We start from the raw sequence: 21,982 nt of genomic DNA on the forward strand, positions 1-21,982 counted from the left end.
AGAGCGAAATGACACTCTTTGAAAAGATGAATCGTGGAATCGACACAGGAGTTGCAGAAAACACACGATAGATCTGTCGATATTTGTTTCCTCACAAGGTTAACCCTCGTGGGGGTGAGGTCTCTGCATAAGCGCCAAGTGAACATACGAACCTTGGGGGGAACGTTAGCATTCCCGATGCCCAATTAATTTGAACTGCTCCTAACACTGAATCGGTTACCTAATTTGGGACCCTAAATTTTCTACTAATGAATGTGTTGCAACCTTTCTTGATGGTCTACAATAAGCTTGAAGCAAATACTCTAACAAATCACAAGATACTCATACTCATCCAGCCCTTGTGACAAAGCCGATGAATTCTATGTCTATCACTGTTTGTTTGTGTTGCTTCAAAGCCCAATTTGGATAGTGATATTCAAGAGAAATTAGATTCTATTGTTGTGACTAATCCTTTAGTTTGTGATAATCGAAAACTCCTAAGTGGGTCTGATTCTGCTCCCTCGCTCCCGTCGATAGAGTCAAGCAACCTTTTTTTCTGTCTTGGTATAGGAGGAACAATTTGACTCTGATCATGACTTGGCCAATACAGCAACTCTGGGCATCCTAATGACCTCATTGAATTCAAGTTAAAAATATTGATGCTTTGCCAATGCTTAGTTTATCCTATTCAAAGAAAAAGAAAAGAACATAGAAATTTGGAAGAAAAAAAAAAACTCTTTGAAGGGTAAAGCTACAGATACCCAGGTCGACACGCCTATTGCCCTATCTAATGATCAATATCGGGTGTTGGAACATTCATGGTCTAAATGGCCCCACTAAACATATGGAGGTTAGGAATTTGGTTGCTTTTCATAAACTCGATCTTTTGTATCTTATGGAAAAAATGTCGTACCAGTGCACAAGGCTCCCGCTTTACGCAAGGTCTGGGAGAGGTGAATGTCGGCTAGCCTTACCCCCATTTATGGAGAGGCAATAGTTACAAAGGCTCCCGCTTTTGTATCTTATGGAAACTAAGATTAATTCTGGAAATGTTGAGGGTATCTCCAGTTCTTTTTCTAGATAGTGGATTTTGATCAATAACTATTGCCGCCATCATTATGGAAGAATTTGGGTTAGTTGGAACCCTTCAAAGCTTTCAGTGTCCAAGTTGGAATCTACTGATCAAGTAATACACTGTAACATCAAGCTTTTAGAACCTGGACTAGTTCTTTTTGCCTCCGTCATCTATGCCTCTAATGACGTTGTTATGAGGAGGAGTCTTTGGGTCTAATTTAGTTTCCTTTGCTAGTTTTTTTTCTAGCTCCCCTTGGATTGTTTTAGGATATTTTAATATCACTAGAAGGTGTAATGAAACTGCTGGTGGTTCTCAAAGCTTCACCAGTGTAATGGAAGATTTTGCTTCTTGCCTCTTCAACACTGAATTTGACAATCTCAATGCCACTGGAATTTTCTACTCTTGGAGCAACAAGCGAGATGATTCAGAGTGTATTTTGAGAAAATTGGATCGTGTTCTGGTGAATGAAAGGTGGACTGAAACTCTGCCAAACTGCTCTGCTGAATTTTTTTTCCCGCTAGCATCTTTAATCATTATCCCATGATAGTCAACTTAGGGCTCCCTTTCTGAAACCGAAAATTTCCTTTTAAATTCTTTAACTTTATGGCTGACAGGGATGATTTTATTCCCACAATTTTTAATGTATGGTCTACTATAGTGCAGGGCTCTAAACAATTTCAGGTTTGCAAAAAACTCAAGCTCATTAAGCAACAGCTCAAGCGCCTCAACAAGGATCATGTTGGAAATGTCTATGATGTTGTTATTAAGTCCAAGGCTGATTTAGATATGTGCCAAAGGCTTCTGGACTCTAACCCTTTTCACAACTCTTTGCGAGCACAAGAAAAAATCATTTATGATGCCTATGTTTCGGTTTTGATTGTGGAGGAAATGTTCTTGAGGCAAAAATCTAGAGTTCAATGGCTAAAGGCAGGGGATAAAAATTCTTCATTTTTCTTCAAATCTATATCGAAGAACAGAAGTAAGAATCATTTAGTTTCTATTACTAGAGTTGATAGGTCTATTGTCAATTCAGAATAGGAAGTCAAGTAGGAAGCTATCAATTTCTTTCAATCCCTTGTCTCCCTACTTATTTGTCATTGCTATGGAGATGTTGTCCCGTCGTATTAATGTTGAAGTTAGATACTCTCCTTTTTTTCGGTTTCATTGGTATGTGAGAGAATTAGGTTAACTCACCTTTGCTTTGAGGATGATCTTCTTATGGTCTGCTTTGGGGATGAAGAGTCTGTTCGGGTTCTCTATCAATCTCTATGTGATTTTCAATTGCTTTCAGGGCTTCGCGCTAGTGCCTCTAAGAGCCAAATTTTTATTGCTGGAATGAATAACATCTCTAAACATCAAATTTTGCAATTGCTTAGTATTCCCTTAGGATCTTTACTGGTTCGTTACTTAGGAGTTCCTCTAATCACTTCCAAGCTTAGGCTTTGTGATTGCTCTCCTTTAATTGACAAGACTGAAGCAAGGATTAAAAACTGGCAGAATAATGTTCTCTCTTTTGCTGGGAGATTGCAACTCATCCAATTTGTGTTTTCCAGTATCCAAGTTTTTTGGTGCTCACATCTAATCCACCCTAAAAAGTGCCTTTTAGATGTTTAGAGAAGACTTCGCCCTTTCTTATGGTCTGGTACTTGCTTAGGGCGTTATGCAGCTAAAGTGTCTTGGTCTGACAATTTTCTCCCTAAGGCTGTAGGGGGCCTTGGCTTAAAGAGATTACAGTGTTAGAATAAAGCTCTTATGATCCGCAATATTTGGAGCTTAATTTCTGGTGTTTCTAATTTATGTCTAATAGGGTGAAGGCTTATTTACTTCAAGGTAATTCTTTTTGGAATGCCCATTTTCCTTCCATTTGCTCTTGGAATTGGAGGAAATTTCTTCATCTCTAAGGGCTAGTTGGACTCTTCTTCTTTCATGTCAATTGGTGATGGGCACTTGTGAGAACCCGTACTTTTAAAATATTGAACATATGGTATTTTGAAACCACTATGATATTGTTTATTTCTTTTCCATATATATACTACATATTAGTTTTTGCATTTTGCTGTCAACTTCTAGTCGATAGTTTCTTACAATTAGCAAGGTGTAGTCTTGCAATTGAAGTCTATCCCATTTTGCTTGGAGGTGTCCAACAATTAGATGGCTTCCTTCATAGTCCAACACGCAGCACTTCATTTTCTTGACAGCTGTTATATTTACAATGAGGTGTGAGGCTTTGAGGGATTCCATTAACACCACCAGCTTCCACCATTGTTGGCAAAGCCACATGTGTTAATCCCAAGTCATCTACCCCATGCACAACAATACCTTGAAACCCACTTGTCAACTGGCCATTCGTCAATTACATTTGTATCCCTACATATAATATATTTTACACTGTAGGGGGCCGATCCTTTCTACTATAAATAGAGGTTGCATTTCATTCTTTTATTCACCACTTTAGGAAACATATGTTGGCTGCTAGGAAGCCATGCATGTATGTCCGTGTATGTGTGTGTGTGTGTGTGTGTGTGTTTGTGTGTGTGTGTGTGCACGCACATTATATATGTTAGAGAGAGAGAAGGGAAGACAAATAGAAGGAAGGGATTAAGAAATTAAATAGAATCAGAGAGAAGGGTGCTGAAATATTCGTATTTATCTTCCTACTTGGGATGTCAGCCTACAGTAGGGAATTGATCACAATGGTGGTGCACTCTTGTAATAGAGAATTGGTGCAATGCTTTGGAGTTCAGGTAGAGGAAATATGGCAGACCTTTACGGAGATTGGCTTTATTAAATTTCATGAAGCATTACAATATTATTATCGATCTTGTTGGTTGGTTAATGTGATATGGGTTGCTAATTGGACAAATACTGCTCTTGCGTGTTTACTTGTTATTGGTTATGGAATTATTGGTGAAATGCTATTGGTTGAGAATATACTATGGTATATGTGAATGATAAATGAAAGTATTTATGAATCATTGTTATGCTCATAAATTCGCTATAATATATTTAATAATTTTCCTTGTTTACACCTTTGTTTTACTCTTCTATATAGATTTTACATTATATTTGTGTTTTGTAGGTTGTAACAAGCAAAGAGTGCAAAAGGAGCTAAAAAAGGTTTTTATAATCCTATGTCATTAGCACAGTCTGTGCAAAGCAGTCGAGTTCATGGATTAAACTGTATTGACTCGGGAAGAACCAGGAGATGTACCATATATGTTTGGAAAGCCAAGGATGTCTATTTTCTGAAGAATTTTACGGTTCCTGAATATCATTTTTCTAGAGGGAGTTATAGCAGTTTTAGTACATGAAGGTCAGGCTGTGCAAAGCAGTCGAGTTCATGGATTAAACTGTATTGACTCGGGAAGAACCAGGAGATGTACCATATATGTTTGGAAAGCCAAGGATGTCTATTTTCTGAAGAATTTTACGGTTCCTGAATATCATTTTTCTAGAGGGAGTTATAGCAGTTTTAGTACATGAAGGTCAGGCTACACGCGAATACAAAATTTTCTACAAACGTGTATCAATGTGGCAGATTAAATGAAGATTAAAATTCCTATTTATTAGGAGTTTTAACCAGTTGGAAGAAGCTAAAAAGTCTGTAAGGAAATAAATAAGAAGACTAATAAGATGGGACTTTAAAGCCCATTGAATTAGAATTAAGAAAAGAAGGCTATTCAAGCCTTGGGCTATTACAAATGAAAAGGGGGTTTTTTTTATCCCTTTTCAGCACAGCAGCAGGCAGGTCAGTGCAAAAAAACAATTAGAAGAAAAAGAAAAAAAAAAGAGCAGCCACCAAAGAGGAGTCAGCCATGACAGAAGAGAGAAAGAGGAAGGATCGGGGCACCATTCCGCAACTCATCATTGAAGAGTTTTTTCTTCTCCTTTTACTTTCTGTTTTGTTTGTCTTTGCTGCCCATTTACATTATGCGTAACTAAATTTCATAGTTGGGACTTGGTTGAAGTCCTAATCATGTTTCCTTGAGTATTTTCGATACATTTTTGTTACAAGACAATTTGTTGATGCTTTAGTGATTAATTCCAGTTTTAATTCCAATCTTATTGAGTTATTTTATGATTGATCACCATAGAATAGCTTTGTAATTGAGTTTGTTACATGGGTAAATTTGGATGATCGAGTCTTGTACCTATGCCGAGTAACAAAAGAACTAGTTACGGTTCTTAGAATTCATTATCACGGATAATCGGAATAGATACCATGTTCTAAGATTCGTGTGTTTGTCGATTTCCATTGTATTATGCTTTCTCAGAGTGCAACTTAGTAGATACCATGCTAAATACTTCAGAATGAAAAGAGTTAGTGTAAACACCCATGCCTAATTCGTTGTTCAGGGAAATCAATAGCTTAAGGAGTAGATACCATGCCTCTAGGTTAACAAACGTAAAGCATCAAAAATCTGTTTGTATCATTGTGTGTATCAGTTGCTTAGGCGAAAAAGGTTAGAGATGGATACCAAAGTTCTAACCGTTCAAACATTATTTTCAAAACCCTTATTGCCAATTACTTTTATTTGCCTATGTTCTTTATATTGTGTTTTACTACTTAAACTTAAGACATCTCAAACTATTTGTTAAACCTTTATGTGCATATTTGCTAGTTTTTGTGAATTAATTAATTTAAATTGTTAGAAATCATGCTCTAGATACATATTAGTGCAATCCTCATGGGAATGATCTTGTACTTGCTTTCTATACTATGTGTTTGATCTTGTGCACTTGCGAGTTTAAAACGTGTGATTAGTAGCTTAATATTTAGATTGTTAAATGCATAACAATCATTCATAGTTGGTCATGTGGTTGGAGTTTCAGTGGTGAGAAAGAATTGGAAATGAGGGTAGTTGGAAAGGATCTTTTATGTAGTTGAGCTAAACTCTTAGCAGGTACCAGGTCTCAGGCGAGCCCACAGTGCACAGATTCTTTAAGGGTAATTTGGGACTGGTGACAAAAAGGTTTTGGCAAGATGACTAACAAAAAGGGAAAATGAGATGATTGAGTTACAGGGGGTAATTATATTAGAACATTCGAACCACCACTGCAGAGGTAGAATGCACGGTATGGGACATGTAGGTCCGCGTGTTTTACTATATGAATTAACGAGTAAAGATGAAGAGTATTGCATTGCATTCATGCATTGTTATCGATAATGATTTGGTACTTGATTACATGATTATAACACGTAATTTAGTATTGTCAATTTATTGTGGTAAGGTTATGTCCCTACTGAGCTGTTGAAGCTCACCCTCAATTTTTATGCAGGTTTACTAACCAAAATGTCAAAAGGGTAGACCAGATGAAACAAAATAGATGTGAGGCTAGAATTTGTATTTATTTATTTAGCCTTGTAAAGAATTATTGAGTTATTTTAAATAAGAAGAATTTTATTTTTCACTCCGTTAGTTCAGTTTTATTTTAATTAGTTAGCTTTTATCTCACGTTTCGGATTTGGAGTTATTTTTCCTATTGACCCCGGGTTCGGGGCGTGATAGCGCTCCACCTCTTTATGGTTTGACAATTGGCACATGCTCGGGCCCCTTACCCTTAGATACCCTTCTAGTATCATTGATGAATCAGGGCTCCAACCAAATTCTTTGGTTAGTGAAATTATTGATGAGAATCGTTCTGGATGGAGGTGGAATTTTTCTTCCTCTAAAGATTTATTGGAAATTCGAGTTTCTATGTTCCACCTTTCTCCGAACCAATTTAGCATGATTCTATTACTTAGATATTGTCACCCAATGGAAGTTACTCTGCCTCATCTACTTGGAATGTTATTAGGGAGTCTCATTCGAAAGTCTCATGGGCTAGTCTCTTGTGGTTTGGTAAGCATGTCCCAAGGCAGAGCTTCATTCTTTGGCTTGCTATAAGGGGTAAGTTATCTACTATGGATCGGGTGATGGTCTTTACTCCTCATGCTTCGCCTATTTGCTCTTTTTCTTGATTGATAATGAGTCTCACAATCACTTGTTCTTTGAGTGTCCGTATAGTGCTAATATTTGGTCTCATGTGCTTTATAAGTGTGGTTGTGATCCTCCTCCTTTGGATTGACATGAGTTTATCACTTGGGCTGCTAATAATTGGACGTGTAAGTCGTTGGATGTTAGCATTAAGAAGTTGTGCCTCCAAGTTGTTATCTATGCTATTTGGAAAGAAATGAATAATTGTTTTAGCTTGGCCTTTGTTGCCATTGTTGTATTGTAGTTTGTTGCTTCTTTTGGTTCTCTTTTAATATCATCATTCATCTACCCAAAAAAAAAAATATTGGGACCCCAAAAAAAAAAAAAAAAACTATTGTGGAACAAACCCCCTAACATATTGTTTGAATGAAGAAAAAAAAAACTTGGATTTAAGTCATAATTTATAAATTGACATGCACCAATTCCCTTGTTTGGATTCATAATTATAGAAATTTAGAATTTCCTCATAAAAAAAAATTGAAATTTAGGACCACCAAATTCAAATTCCATGTAAATAGGTGTCATTTCTAAATTTTTGTGAATGAGAGTTTAAAAATAACAAATTCAACATTAAAATTCCATTGTTCTTTTAGGCTAACCAAACAAGAAATTTACAAATTCTAGAAAATAAAATTCCGTCATTTTAAAATTCCTTGGTAATCTGCCACTTAGTACTACAGTCTATTGGTATTTCTCTTCACTTGTAAGTGAGAGGTTTTAGGTTCGATTCTTGCTAAAGATGAATCTGAGCCACATTATTGTTAGTCCATTGTGAGGTCAAGTCTCATCCCCCTCCCTCTTAGTGCATATAATATCATTTGTCCAAAAAAAAAAAACCCTTAGTAATCTTAAATTTTCTCATCCAAACAAAGTGTAATGTTTATGGAATCCTGGGGTAAATTTGTGATAAACCCTTTTTGACCAATTTTTGAAAAACAAAAAAAATTATACTTATGTTGTAGGCCTATTTGATTGAACGATCTAGGGTTGAGAAAGAGAGAGGGGTTCGGCAATATTGAGAGAGAAGAGAGATTGATTTAATTGTGATGTGTGTTTGATTTACCCTATTGTGCCTTTATTTATAGTAGTAAGAAGGGTAAAACATTTCCCTTTAGGATTACAATATTTAATAGGTAATCTAATCCTAATAGGAATAGATACTTTCCCAGATTCCCTAGGATTTACACAATCACATTCATATTCTAAATATGACTGCAACACTCCCCCTTGAATGTGTAAATACTCAACAAACCATCGCATCAGATCTTTAATAGATAAGGTAGAATAGTTGATGAAGTCATCGGCACAACGGGTGATCGCGAGTCTCAAATTTAAGTGAAGTATGCATTTGTAGTAAAACTCATAAAACCTCGCTATGGTAAAACCCAAGGTATGGGAAAAACCTATAGACTAAGGAGAAAAGTGAGAAGTATGCATAATGTCTAAAACGAACGTCAAACTGGACGAAGGTAGTAAACTCAACGGAGTATGATCATCGCAGCATGGGTGCCTTTTTAAAACCTCATTAGGTAGCAAAAACCCGGTGGGAAAAAATGCTCCTAATTGTAGGAAAATGAGTACATTAAGATCATGTGAGTGTGCTTCTAGATACTCCCCCTGAGTTAGACATAACTTCTAAATAAGAGAACTACAAGCGATTCAACTCAGATAATCTACGCATACCGATTCCTTGGACGAGCTTCTGAAATGTAGACTTGGGCAATGACTTGGTAAAGAGATCGGCCAGGTTGTCTTGGGAACGGATTTGCTTGACTTCAATGTTCTAATGTTGCTGCTGCTGGTGTGAGTAAAAGAACTTCGGCGCTATGTGCTTGGTGTTATCTCTCTTGATGTATCCCTTCTTCAACTACTCGATACATGCTGCATTGTCTTCAAAGATCGTTGTAGGAAGGTCAACGACTGATGTAAGACCAATAGTGCTTCGAATATGTTCCATAACTTCTCTCAGCCAAAAGCACTCACGTGATGCTTCATGTAGGGCAAGAATCTCAGCATGGTTAAACGAAGTCGCGCGTTTGCTTGGTACACCTCCAAGATATAGCAGTGTCTCCAACGGTAAAGACATAACCCATTTGAGAATGTGCTTTATGTAGATCAGACAGATATCCAACATCTGCATAACCAACAAGGTGAGAATCAATCTGAAGGCTATAGGGGGCGGCAACACTTGGAGATTCAAGGGTATAAAACAAACCTAAATCCGTAGTACCTTTGAGGTAGCGAAAAATGTCTTTAACACCGTTCCAGTGCCTGCGTGTGGGCGCATTGCTGTATCTAGCCAATAAATTCATAGCGAATGAGATGTCGGGTTTAGTGCATTGAGCTAAGTACAATAAAGCCCCCATTGCACTTAGGTAAGGAACTTCGGGTTTCAAAATCTCGTTTGCATCTTCCTTTGGATGGAAGGGATATCGTTTAGCATCTAGAGTTCGAACAACCATGGGTGTACTCGAAGGCTTCGCTTCATCCTCATTAAAACGTCGCAACACCTTTTGGGTGTAGTTCGATTGATGTACTAGGATTTCATCCGAACAATGCTCGATCTCCAGGCCAAGACAGTAACGAGTTTTCCCTAGATCATTCATCTCAAATTCCTATTTCAAGTGTGTAGCAATTTCCTCAAGCTCTGCGGGAGTCCTAATGAGGTTCATGTCATCGACATAAATTACAACGATTGCAAATCCGAAATGTGACTTCTTTATGAACACGCATGGGCATAGTTCGTTGTTCACATAACCCTGACTTATCAAATATTCACTCAAACGGTTATACCACATTCGCTCGGATTGTTTTAATCCGTAGAGTGACCTCCTCAACCTAATTGAAAGAGTGTTCCGTGGTTTAGAACTATTTGAACCAGTCAATGGAAGTCCTTCTGCAACTTTCATATAAATTCTGTATCTAAATCCCCATATAGATACGCGGTTACCATGTCCATAAGCTACATACTCAGTTTTTCAGAAACTAGATTAGGTAGCAGAACGTTATAATGTCTATTACGGGGGAATACATCTCCTCGTAATCAATCATTGGGCGTTGAAAGAAGCCTTGCGCTACGAGGCGTGCTTTGTATCGTACTATTTCATTCTTCTCATTACGTTTCCTCACAAAAACCCACTTGTAGCCAACGTGCTTCATGCGTGGTGATGTAGGAATGATAGGTCCACATACCTTACGTTTCGCAAGCGAATCGAGTTCGACCTAGATTGCTTGTTATCAGTTTAACCAATCGGTTCTATGTCGGCATTCATCGACGGAACGTGGTTCAATGTTATCGCTGAGCATGATGTCAGTAACTACTGAGTATACGAATGCATCGTCGATGATCATCTCATTCCTATTCCAAACCTCATCCAATACTGTGTAGTGGACTGAAATCTCGCAATTCTCGGGAGGCCGGCATGTTTCATCTAAAGCATCACCGTAATCTAGAATAACCTCATGCGTTGGAACGGATGAATGAGCGATGGTCGGATTCAAACTAGGGTCATTAGTTGGTGCCATTTTCCTCTTCCGGGGTTGTAAATCCTTTGAACCAAGGGGTCTGCCATGCTTCAGGTTCAGAGCAGATGATTGGCTAGCTGCCAATGTACCTTGCCGCGTGAAAGGTGCGACTTCCCCATCTTCGGGGACGGTCCAACCTTCTTAAGTGGGATGTTGACGTACACATGGTACATGTATCCTTGCAGGTGTGTTTGCAGTGGGTATGTGTGATCTTGTCACATTTGCTAGATCATTAAAAGCATTTGGCATGCTTTGAGTAATGCTCTGAAGATCTATAATTTTGACGCACCTCAGTTCAGACTGGGCAGTGCGAGGATCTAAGTGAGATTTAGTGGGAGCATACCACAACAATTCACGGCATTCTACGGGAACGTTAGCATGCGTATCTCCCCTTAACGATGGGAAGATTGTCTTATCAAAGTGACAATCCATAAAACATGCGGTAAAGAGATCTTCTGTCAAGGGTTCTAAGTAGCGAACAATTGATGGCGAATCATAACCAACATAGATTCCCATTTTTCTCTGATGACCCATTTTGGTACGTAGCGGCGACACTATTGGCATATAAATGGTGCACCCAAACACCCATAAATGCGAGACGTCAGGCTCGTATCCAGTGATCAACTGTAATGGTTAATGTGGTTGGGTAGCGGTGGGCCTCAGGCGGACCAACATAGCTGCGTGCAATATTGCATAGCCCTAAGCATATACCGGCAGGTTGGTTCTCATAACCAAAGTCTGAGCTATCAATTGAAGGCGCTTTATGAAAGCTTCTGCCAGGCCATTTTAGGTGTGAACATGGGGCACAGGATGTTCCACATTAATTCCTACTGACATGCAATAATCGTCAAAAGTCTGTGACGTAAACTCTCCAGCATTATCCAATCGAATCGACATGATCAGATAATTAAGGTGGTAAGCCCTTAGCTTAATGATTTGAGCTAGGAGTTTAACAAACGCGGCGTTGCATGTGGACAACAAGCAAACATGTGACTATCTTGTCAATACATCAACCAACACCATAAAATATTTAAATAGTCCGCATGTTGGTTGGATTGGTCCACAAATGTCCCATTGAATCCTATGAAGAAATTTAGAAGGGTCGTGAATAATCTTTGTATATGAGGGTTGAGTATTCAACTTCCCTAAAGAACACGCTTTGCATGGTGGGAGTCCAACATAGGGATGTAACTTATGCCCGTGTGAAGATTTGAGGATAAGGCGCATCATGTCACGTCCAGGATGTCCCAAACGATCATGCCAAAGCAACAAAGTGTCTGGGAACTTAGGCATAGGGCTGGCCACACTATGGGCTTTTATGCCGCGAATGGTTGTGATGTACAACCCATTTGGCAAGTGTTCCAACTTCTCGTGAATATGCTTCTGGCCATATTCATACGAAGTGATACAAAGAAATTTAGAACCATGATCTTCAGTGGTTTCAAGATGATATTTATTATCTCGAATATCTCTAAAACTCAGCAACGTTCTTCCAGAACGTGGAGAATAGAGTGCCTCATTAATGGTCAGAATTGTACCATTAGACAACATGATACATGCCTTTCCGTATCCTTCAATCAGGTTGGATGGGCCTGAGAGAGTTGTCAAATGAGCTTTCTTGGGTATTAAGTTAGTAAAATAGTGTCGTTCACGCAAGATGGTATGCGTAGTTGCACAATCTGCCAGACAACTAACTTCCCCACTAGACATACCTAGAAATAAATTGATTGAATTTGTCACATGTATAAATATAAGTCCATTCATTCAATTAAGCAATTCGAGAAAATAATATCCATTCAAATAACAATCCATAATTCAAGACAAACCAAAACCAAACAAATTATTCCAAATACATAGAAAAATTGTTCAAAATCAAACCATAAACCTAGCAATATAGGGGGTAGGGCTGGCCACTCCTAGTGGGTTCAGCCACTAGGGGTAAACACCCTAAAAATATGTCTAATTTATTCATCCATAAGTGTTGATGCCTACTGGAAATCTGATATCTCCATTGATGTAGTTGCATCTTCCGGATGATCCACATGTGCAAAGTTAGACTCACGACGAGAATGATATTTGGCAAAAGCCTCAAGGGAAGCTCGACATACGCGTGACCAATGATCCTTTGATCCACAACAATAGCATATGGCCAATTCAATAGAAGCAGCCTGAACAGGAACTTTGCCCTTGTTCTTGAAGTTTGGGACCTTAGGGGTGAGTGGTGGACGTTGTTAGGTCACATTTCTTCCCTTAGGTGCGGTACTTTGTTGACCTTGGGCTCGTGGTTGGGCTTGCCGCCCATTTCCAGGGCCACGACGATTCTTTCGTCATTTATGACTGCTAGAATAGGTTGCATATGCTTCAGGCGCGGCGTTCGAGCCAGTGGGTCGAGCTTGATAATTATTCATCAAAAGTTAGTTCTACTATTCAGCGAGAAGTAAAATAGAGATCAAATCAGAAAACTTGGTAATTTCTGTGCACTATATTGTTGCTGCAGGACAATATTGGTGGCATAGAAGGTCGAACAGGTATTCTCCAAGAGATCTGATTCGGTTAGTTCCACTTTGCAGAATTTCAACATAGAACAGATTCTACAAACTTCAGAGTTGTATTCATTCACGGACTTAAAGTCCTAAAAGTGAAGATGATGCCAGTCGTGTCTTGCTTCAGGCAAGTATATGTCTTTTTGGTGATCGAAACGGTCGGCCAGAGCAAGCTAGAGGGTGCGTAGGTCCTCCTCATCGAAATACTCAGTCTGCAGTGCATCATGAATGTGTCTTTGGATGAAGATCATTGCAGTAGCCTTCTGAGCTTCGTCAACAGTTTTGTTGGCGATAGGTGCCTCGATAGTGGCTCTAATACCCTTTGCAGTGAGATGGAGCTTCACGTCGTGAACCCACTTCAGATAGTTTCTTCCAGAGACTTCTAGAGCGGAGAAATCGAGTTTGTTCAAGTTCGACATGTCCCTAAAATGAAGGGAGAAAACGTGATTAGTCATATGGTAAGCCATAGACATATATCGTAAAACATACAGGTTCTATAGACATGTAGTGGTTTAATTTATGCATGAAAACTAAGGGTTTCATGCGGTATGTTTTGAATGAAAATTTCGGGTTTCAAAGGCACTAAATTTGAGACTACAGGTTCAATTTAGTTTTATGAACAATGAGTTCATAATGAGAGGTTCTTGCAAGAAACATAGAATGCAATATACTAACTAAGTGTAGTGGATTTGAGGTTCTTCGGGAACTCATGTGTGAGAGCTTCGTTATTACGAAAGTATGTGACGATTCAAAGTATAAAAATAAATTATTGAATCGTTAATGTCCAAAAGTGATCTTCAGGTCAATAATTTTGGATTCATTATCAGATTAATGGATTGTAGGTCACTTTTAATTAATTCAATAAATTGGGTCATATAGGGTTGATTGTAGAAGCTAAATAATATTAACATAATATTATAGGATGGAAAATATAGCCCCAAAAATATTTGGGCTTGGTGCCGTGGGTTAGGGGGCACGGGTTGGGTGCCTTAAGCATAAGGCAAGGCCCAAAGGTCCTTGGATGGTGGTAGCATGCTTCAGACCTATCAAATTGGGCTCGAGAAGCGGGCTGGGGGTGTACGCAAAGTCGAGCGCAAAAAGCTGACTTTGGTTGGGCACGGGTGGACAAAGCCCAGCCCCATGGGTTGGCATGTGGGTTCGAATGGGAGCCCAACCGCATATGCTAGCTTCCTGTGTTGCGGGCCGCAAGGAAACAATGCCCAATCGAGTGGGCTAGCACCAAAGGTAGCAGGTATGCAGGCCTGGGTATGTGCAGGACAAGAACCCAGCAAACAAAGCTTGCTGTGGGTTTGGTCAAGGTCCAGGAAGACTACAAGCCTCCACAGAGAGGGAGCTAGGGTTGTAGGCCTATTCCACTTAAGCAAACTAAAGGCCTGGAGGTCCATGTAGGTGTAGCAAAGCCCAAAGGGCTGCTGCCAATGTTGTGCCGCAAAGGTGGTGCCAAATTATGTCTAATTTCCCTTCTTTTTTTTTTTCAAAATTCCATAGGGTTTAGGAAAACTCTAAATATGCTTCTAATTTAATTTTGTACTTTGACTTACAAATTTCACATATTGATGCACAAAACCGGAGAGTCTTGGAACAACGTAAATCCGACCGTGGATCTGCAAGAAAGTAAAGAACACAAGATGTATCGTGGTTCACCCCAATGTTTGGGCTACATCCACACTGATGTTGATATTGTTTCACTCTGAATGGTGAATATACAAGAAGGCTAGAGGCAGTGTGCTCTCTAGCCTATTTTCTCTCTAGCCCATTTTTTATGGCCTAAGCCTTGCCCTCAATCCTGGCCTAAACTTGGCTTCTTCAATGAAGAGAGTGAGGAGTCCTTTTATAGAATAAGGGCTCCTCACTTATTACACATTTGCCCATTCATTTATTACATAATTACATTTGAGTCCCCCGAGTATTTATACGAGATTTAAATACAGCGGCCCTAAGTATGATATAAACAGTAGTCCCCAAGTCTTCAGTCAAGAGAGTCTTTTGGCTAGAGACTTGAAATTCAGTCCATGTGTGGGCCAAAGTAACTAGATGTCGTCTATAACTAATACTCGATATGAGATGGTGCTCAATGTGAAATGATGCTCAACTAGAAGTAGCACATGTTGCGAGGCTGCTTAGCTTGTGGCTTATGTTGCCTTGGTTGGTTCGGCTTGTGGCATTTAAAGGTGAGGGAGTCCCTTTTATAGAATAAGGGTTCGCTCTTCAATACATAAATGATGGGTTAGAGTTAATGCTCGCGGTGAGGCGATTGCTCAGCAAGCGACGATGTTCTCTAATGATGGTAAGGGAGTCCCTTTTATAGAATAAGGGCTCGCTCCTCAATACATAAGTGATGGGTTAGAGTGATGCTCACTGCAAGGTGGTTGCTCAGCAGGCGGCGATGCTCTCTCTAATGAAGGTGAGGGAGTCTCTTTTATAGAATAAGGGCTCGTTCCTCAATACATAAATGATGGGCTAAGTCCCCCAAGTATTTTTCATGAGGCCCAATATATGGTATATAGTATAGTTCCCCAAGTCTTCAGTCAATAGAGGTTGTTAGCTGGAGACTTCAAATTCAATCCATGTATGGGCCTAAGTGGCAGTTGTTCGGAGGCGGTCTTTGTAGACTATGCACTGAAGCTTTGTAGGTGAAGCTTTGAAAGTGAAGCTTTGAAGTTGGAGCTTTTGTAAATGAAGCTTTGAAGCTGGAGCTCTGTAAATGAAGCTTTCGAAGCTGGAGCTTTGTAAATTAAGCTTTCGAAGCTGATTGACATGAGTGATGCTCATGAATGTTTATGTTGATTGACATAAGTGATGCTCATGGATGTTGACATGAGTGATGCCCATGAATGTTGACATGAGTGATGTTCATGAATGTTTATTTATGAGTGATACTCATGAATGTTTATGCATGATTGACATGAGTGATACTCATGTATAATTTTGGAGTACTGGACGTACTTTTGATCACCTGGTTGGTAATAATAGCGGCAGGCTGCCGAATAATTTTGGAATAATGGACATACTTTTGATCACCTGGTTGGTGATAATAGCGGCAGGCTACCGAATAATTTTGGAGTACTGGATGTACTTTTGATCACCTGGTTGGTGATAATAGCGGCAGGGTGCCAAATAAATTTGGAGTACTGGACGTACTTTTGATCACCTGGTTGGTGATAATACGACATGTTGCCGAATAATTTTGGAGTACTAGATATACTTTTGATTACCTGGTTGGTGATAATAGAGGGTGAACCTTAAGTGGATGGATGGAGGTTGGAGTTTGAAGCCATAGGGCCTGACTCTTTTGGGCATATGGGTCTTCGCCCTCCACATAACATTCCAGCCATTATTTTAGGCTTGCCTTTTTTTTTATTACCCTCTGATAGGGTTATACAGATGTCTCCGAAATATAAGAAAAATAAATCACATCATTCAGAAATAAATCTGACCCTCTGCTTAATGGTTCACACCCATAATTCCTTTTTCTGCATGCCATCACCACCGCAATTATGTCTGCTTCTTTTTATCTTCTTTTGTTTTCTGCTTTTGCTTTCTGCTTTTGTTTCCCACTGCGCCTCTCTCTTTTGCTTTTGCTTTCTCTCTGTTTTTCTTTCTTTTGGCAGATGGCAGAGAAAAGGAATAATAACAGACTGATTATTGAGAAAGCTTATCTTCTTCCTTTCTACTGTCGGTCTGGTCTTCTTGAACTGATTTTAGGCAACTGCACTAGGGACATTCTCCTATGTCCCACTGAATCATTCCCCTTCCGCTACGTTTTGATCGATGACGGTCATTGTGCTTCCACCACCGTCGCTGCAACTGCAACTGCTTGATATAATCGTAACTTTGTCATACGTCCCATCGGACATATCATGACGCAACATAACCTTCACCTAAGGGAAACCATCCAAGTACTGCAGCCCAGGATACGTCTCGACAAGCCTAAATCGGATCGTGCGAGTCACAAGCGACGCAGTAAAGAGATTGTTGAAGAGTACAGATCTCTCCGTGCTTCCATGGTGGAAGGATCGTTATATGCAGAACAAGTGGTTCGGTCCTTACAAACGAATCGTGAATCCGATGACGGAGAAAACCTTCTCAAGAGACTCCACCATTTTTGCTCCTGTATCTGCAACCAAATGCCGTTGGGTTGGGTTTGACGACGCCGTTTCCGGCTCTACCATCAACAACCATCTCTATGTTCGTAGTGAATTGGTTCTGGGTCACTGCGAATGATGTTCTTCTGGGTCTAAAAACCCATCTCATTTGATAATAAAGTTTTTATCGCATTGGGTTGGCCACCATCGGGTTCTACACCTCCTGCTCGTCAGAAAGTTAATTCTTTTTGTTAGCGCCGAACCCAGGCCAGAAACATTCATGAGCGCCGAACCCAGGCGAGACGACGGAGTTTGACCGAAGAATTTGGAGTGGGATTGGAGTCAACCGGGGACTTGAACTTGTGGAGGATCGGTGAATTGGATCGGATATGTGGGGTGGGTGTTAATCGGGTCGAAAGCAAGAATGGACGCCGTGGATGGGATGCCATAGTGAACTGCAACTCGGATCTGTGAGTTGTTTATGGCTTTCTGCAAAAACAGGTGGATTGGACTAGCGGATGAGACTGAGATCTTTGGTTTCTATGTTGGCTTTCTGCAAAAGCAGGTGGCTTTCTGCAAAAGTAGGTGAATTTGCAGCTGAAATCTTTGGTTTCCGTGTTAACTGACTGAGAGAGGAGAAAGAGGTGGTTGGAGGTTTGCGAAAATTTTTTGGAGAAGCCCAAAGAGTGAGGTTTTTGGGTTCTTGGGTTTCTGCAGATCCACGGTGGAGGTGAAAAAATGAAAGAGAACCAACACAACTTTTCGTATCATTTCCCATAGACGGTGCCAAATGTTGATGCACAAAACCGAAGAGTCTTGGAACAACGTAAATCCGACCGAAGTAAAGAACATAAGATGTATCGTGGTTCATCCCAATGTTTGGGCTACGTCCACACTGATGTTGATATTGTTTCACTCTGAATGGTGAATATACAAGAAGGTTAGAGGCAGTGTGCTCTCTAGCCTATTTTCTGTGGCCTAAGCCTTGCCCTTAATCCTAGCCTATACTTGGCTCTTTCAATGAAGAGAGTAAGGAGTCCTTTTATAGAATAAGGGCTCCTCACTTATTACATATTTGCCCCTTCATTTATTACATAATTACATTTAAGTCCCCCGAGTATTTATACGAGATCTAAATACGGAGGCCCTAAGTATGGTATAAACACCACATAACAATTTAATTGTGCGATGCATGAAACAAATATATGAACATATACAATATATATATATCGAAGGGAAAATATAAACATAGAAGGGTTCATGTATCACGACGAATGTTTTCATGCTTCGTAGACGTTTCAAATATCTTCTTTTATTTTAAGCGTACCTAAATAGCATAAAACGAATAAGCCTTGGAATTTGGTGAATGATAGCCTCCTCCAACGATGTTTCAATTCCTCAGCTTCTGGTAAAAGCGTGCTGATAACGTGTTGTAGGCCTATTTGATTAATCGATCTAGGGTTTAGAGAGAGAGGGGTTCGGCAATATTGAGCGAGAAGAGAGATTGATTTAATTGTGAGGTGTGTTTAATTCACCTCATTGTGCCTTTATTTATAATAGTAGGAAGGGTAAAACCCTTTCCTTTAGGATTACAATATTTAATAGGTAATCTAATCCTAATAGAAATATAAGAAACTTTCCCAGATTCTTTAAGATTTACACAATCATATTCTTATTCTAAATATAACTGTAACAACTTATAGAATTTTGACTCAATTGAGAAGGTGTAACAAAATTTGTGGGGTAATTGAGCAACAAACAATATATGTGGGTTAAATATCAACAAAAAATATATGTGGGGTAAATTTGAACTGTTCAGTTGACAATTGTTCCTGCATCTCCTCGATTCGATTAGCACCCGGTGTCCGTCGGCTGCAGTCGGCAGAGGATAGACAGCCTCTCTTCTCCTAAACCAAAAGATTCAGGTTTCATCTGCGAACCCAACTGAAAGCGAGACCCACCCGCGCACCCGACCCAAACCCGTTTGATCTGAGATTCTGAGATCCACTGCCCAGAAGCCGTCCCCTAAGCAACAACCACCGACCCATCACGCCTCCTCCTCCTCCTCCAGCTTCCTACTGGTAAATTTCCCCATTTGGATTTTCTTGTTTGCTTTTTAATCTTTGCTTGTGCAAGCATGACTCTTTGCTTCATTAGCTTCTGGGATTGTTTGGGTTCTTGAAAATGCATGAATTTATTTGAAACTTTAATCCAGTTAAAATTATTAAAGTTTGTTTAATTTTGCACAAATAACAGTCCATTTGTTCGATCTTCAAATCCAATGATTTTTTCTAGATATGATCTTTAGATGAAGATAAAAAGAAATTACATTTTCGATTATAATGTTAGTAAGGAGGGAACTAATACCCTTTTTGGATGCTTTAATTCCATCTGAAAAGAAAAGTCCGTGCATTGTTGCACTCATTATTCATTACTAGCACAATAATCGCAGTGTTTTCGTCGGACTTTGTTTCTGAATTTTGATATAAACATACTGTAAAGTTTTTTACTGGGTAAAACCTTTGCGTTCTGAAGTATTCGTTGTATCGTGTTAAATTGCTTAAGATACGGAGGCGAATTTCAAGTCGACAATGATCTCATTGTTTCTGATCCAGTGAACATTTGATTTCACGAGCAGGTTCTCTGATGATGGCAAAGAAAAGGCAAACGCAGCTTGGGGTTGCCCAGCACAAGAATAATACCTCCACTGGTGGTCTAATTGAGTCTTCAAACTCCGATAATGATCCTGATCTGCAAGATAGTTGGGTGATAGTTAAGAAGCAGAGAGTCAAAATTCTGATACCTCCCCTGCCTGTTGCTAATAAATCTCCACCGCCAAATCCAGGACCAGTCCAGCTGCAACCTGTGGCCAGAGAAGCGGAAGGAAACAAATCACAGTTTCCTGTCGAGACTGAGGCATTTCCTAAGACGACTTCAGTGCAGGAGCAAAAGAGGATTAAATCTATTGCTCATAAAGGGGTTGTTCAAGTTACTAGAAAATCTCCTTCTGCTGACTACGTTTCAACATTTGGGAAGTCAATCAAGCGAGATATAAGAATGGAATTACGAAATCCAGATCAGATTGCTACTTCACAGTCTCATAGAACACCGGGAGTATTTAAAACCTCAAAAGCCATCATTCAGCCAAGAAAATTACGACATGGCCCGAGTATTTTCCTTGATCAGGGAATGCTGCTGAATCAAAAGCTGAGAGCTCTGAATCTTGAGAGGAAGCTTCAGAAAGCCGGCGGGTTAAGCAGGTGGTTAGCATCACTAGGACTGGGGCAGTTTGTTAGCATTTTCCAGAGGAAAGGTCTGAGTAAGTTCCAGTTGGTGAATCTGACCATGAAGAAGCTCAAAGACATGGGTGCCAATGCAGTAGGGCCCCGTAGGAAACTGATGCACGCAATCGACTGCTTTTGCCAGCCGTGCTTCTTTTAAAAGCATTCCGGAATTCATTTAGGATCAAGTTGAGAAACAAAACCCAAAACCAACATCTTTTTCTGCGAGTAACATCAAAAGCAGCGAGGTACGTTGTTCCCATTTCGATGTGTACAGTTTTTCGGATTGGTGCATTTTATGAAAAGAAAATGTCTACAAACTACGGCAATGTCATGTGATTGCTAGTTGTATGGATAAGCCTTGTGTCAGTTTTCTACGAGCATTCAGAATGCTACATGAAGTAGGTTTGTAACGTTTGTTTATGGAAGTATGGGTGTAAATAATTGTGTCCATTAGATCGCACACATGATTTTCATAAGAGGACATAATGTGGTGGCGATGCTCACCATTTTACGGTGATGGGTAACGTATTGTTTAGCCGGAGGTCGTTGTTTGAGTGACACAAAAAGAGAAATGAACTCCTTACTCCTTGCTGCAAGCACTTCATGTCGGCATGGGAGAGTGGTTGGCTGGTACCACACTGATTCTAATTTCAATTGAATCCATATGATAGAAAACAATATTTCACATATTACCCATAAAAATTGAATTACTCATTTTGTTTGGTAGTTGGTAGTGTTTTTCAATAAAACTAAAAGGAAACCAATTACGAAATTTGGTTTAGAGTTTGTTTGGTACTTTATTTGAAATTTACTTTTTAGACGTAAAAATACTTTCTACGTTTTACACTTTTGAATACTTGTTTGGTTGGACTATTTGCAAAAACCGAAGTCAAATTTAAGGATAAATTATACAAAACTACTTTAACTCTTGATGTCACGAAACTATCATACCTCATCTTTTAAAATTGACAATGTCATACCTCATCTTTAGAATTTGGTCCAATGTTATACCTTCCACCTGGCCTTGAATTTGTTAGTTAAATATTGACGTGGCTTGATCCAGAGCCTACTTTCTAGTAAAAAATTAAAAAAAAATTAAAAAAAACTAAAAAAAATCATTTAATATTTTTTAAATATTAAAAAAATAAAGGAAAAAAAAAACCTCAGTTTCTCTTCCCCCCTCCCCTCTCTCTCCCCCCCCCCCCCAAATCTTCTTCTTCTCCCTACCGACAACCCAGAAAAAAGAAAGAAAAAAAACCAATTTGTCTTCCCCCTGCACCCACCCTCAGTTTGTCTTCCCCCCTCTTCTCCCCCACCCGAGCTCAACTTGCAACCCCAAAAAAAAAAAAAAAAAAAAAAACCCATCTTCATCTTCCTCGACCCCTCCTTCCCTGCAACCCACCATTTTCTTCCCCCCCTCCCGTCTTCCCTAAACCCCTCACATCCACTACTTGCAACCAAAAAAAAAAAAAACCCCATATCCCATCTACCC

The 21,982-nt window shown here is 39.5% G+C and overlaps 2 protein-coding genes across 5 annotated transcripts; both read left to right on the forward strand.

Moving 5' to 3' along the window:
- Nucleotides 1-396: 396 nt before the first annotated feature.
- On the forward strand, nucleotides 397-4,346 carry LOC126600867 (uncharacterized). 3 transcript variants are annotated; one of them, XR_007615613.1, is made up of 4 exons: nucleotides 397-829; nucleotides 1,321-1,525; nucleotides 1,718-2,033; nucleotides 4,134-4,346. XR_007615613.1 is itself a non-coding variant. In XM_050267560.1 (3 exons), exons 2-3 carry the CDS (start codon nucleotides 1,658-1,660, stop codon nucleotides 4,193-4,195), a joined length of 438 nt encoding a protein of 145 aa, XP_050123517.1. In that variant the 5' UTR covers nucleotides 397-829; nucleotides 1,321-1,657; the 3' UTR covers nucleotides 4,196-4,346. The 3 variants fall into 3 exon arrangements, 2 of the variants coding, with proteins under 2 accessions (XP_050123517.1, XP_050123518.1); XM_050267560.1 differs by having other exon boundaries at nucleotides 1,321-2,033; XM_050267561.1 differs by lacking the exon at nucleotides 1,321-1,525.
- Nucleotides 4,347-19,007: 14,661 nt separating this feature from the next.
- On the forward strand, nucleotides 19,008-21,086 carry LOC126600868 (uncharacterized). Of its 2 annotated transcripts, none has more exons than XM_050267563.1 (2): nucleotides 19,008-19,287; nucleotides 19,822-21,086. In XM_050267563.1, the coding sequence occupies exon 2, from the start codon at nucleotides 19,853-19,855 to the stop codon at nucleotides 20,645-20,647; it is 795 nt and encodes a 264-aa protein (XP_050123520.1). In that variant the 5' UTR covers nucleotides 19,008-19,287; nucleotides 19,822-19,852; the 3' UTR covers nucleotides 20,648-21,086. The 2 variants fall into 2 exon arrangements, with proteins under 2 accessions (XP_050123520.1, XP_050123519.1); XM_050267562.1 differs by having other exon boundaries at nucleotides 19,009-19,287; nucleotides 19,845-21,086.
- The last annotated feature ends 896 nt before the right edge of the window (nucleotides 21,087-21,982 follow it).

Source organism: Malus sylvestris, chromosome 14 (assembly GCF_916048215.2).
Source record: "Malus sylvestris chromosome 14, drMalSylv7.2, whole genome shotgun sequence".
NCBI classification, from domain to species: domain Eukaryota; kingdom Viridiplantae; phylum Streptophyta; class Magnoliopsida; order Rosales; family Rosaceae; genus Malus; species Malus sylvestris.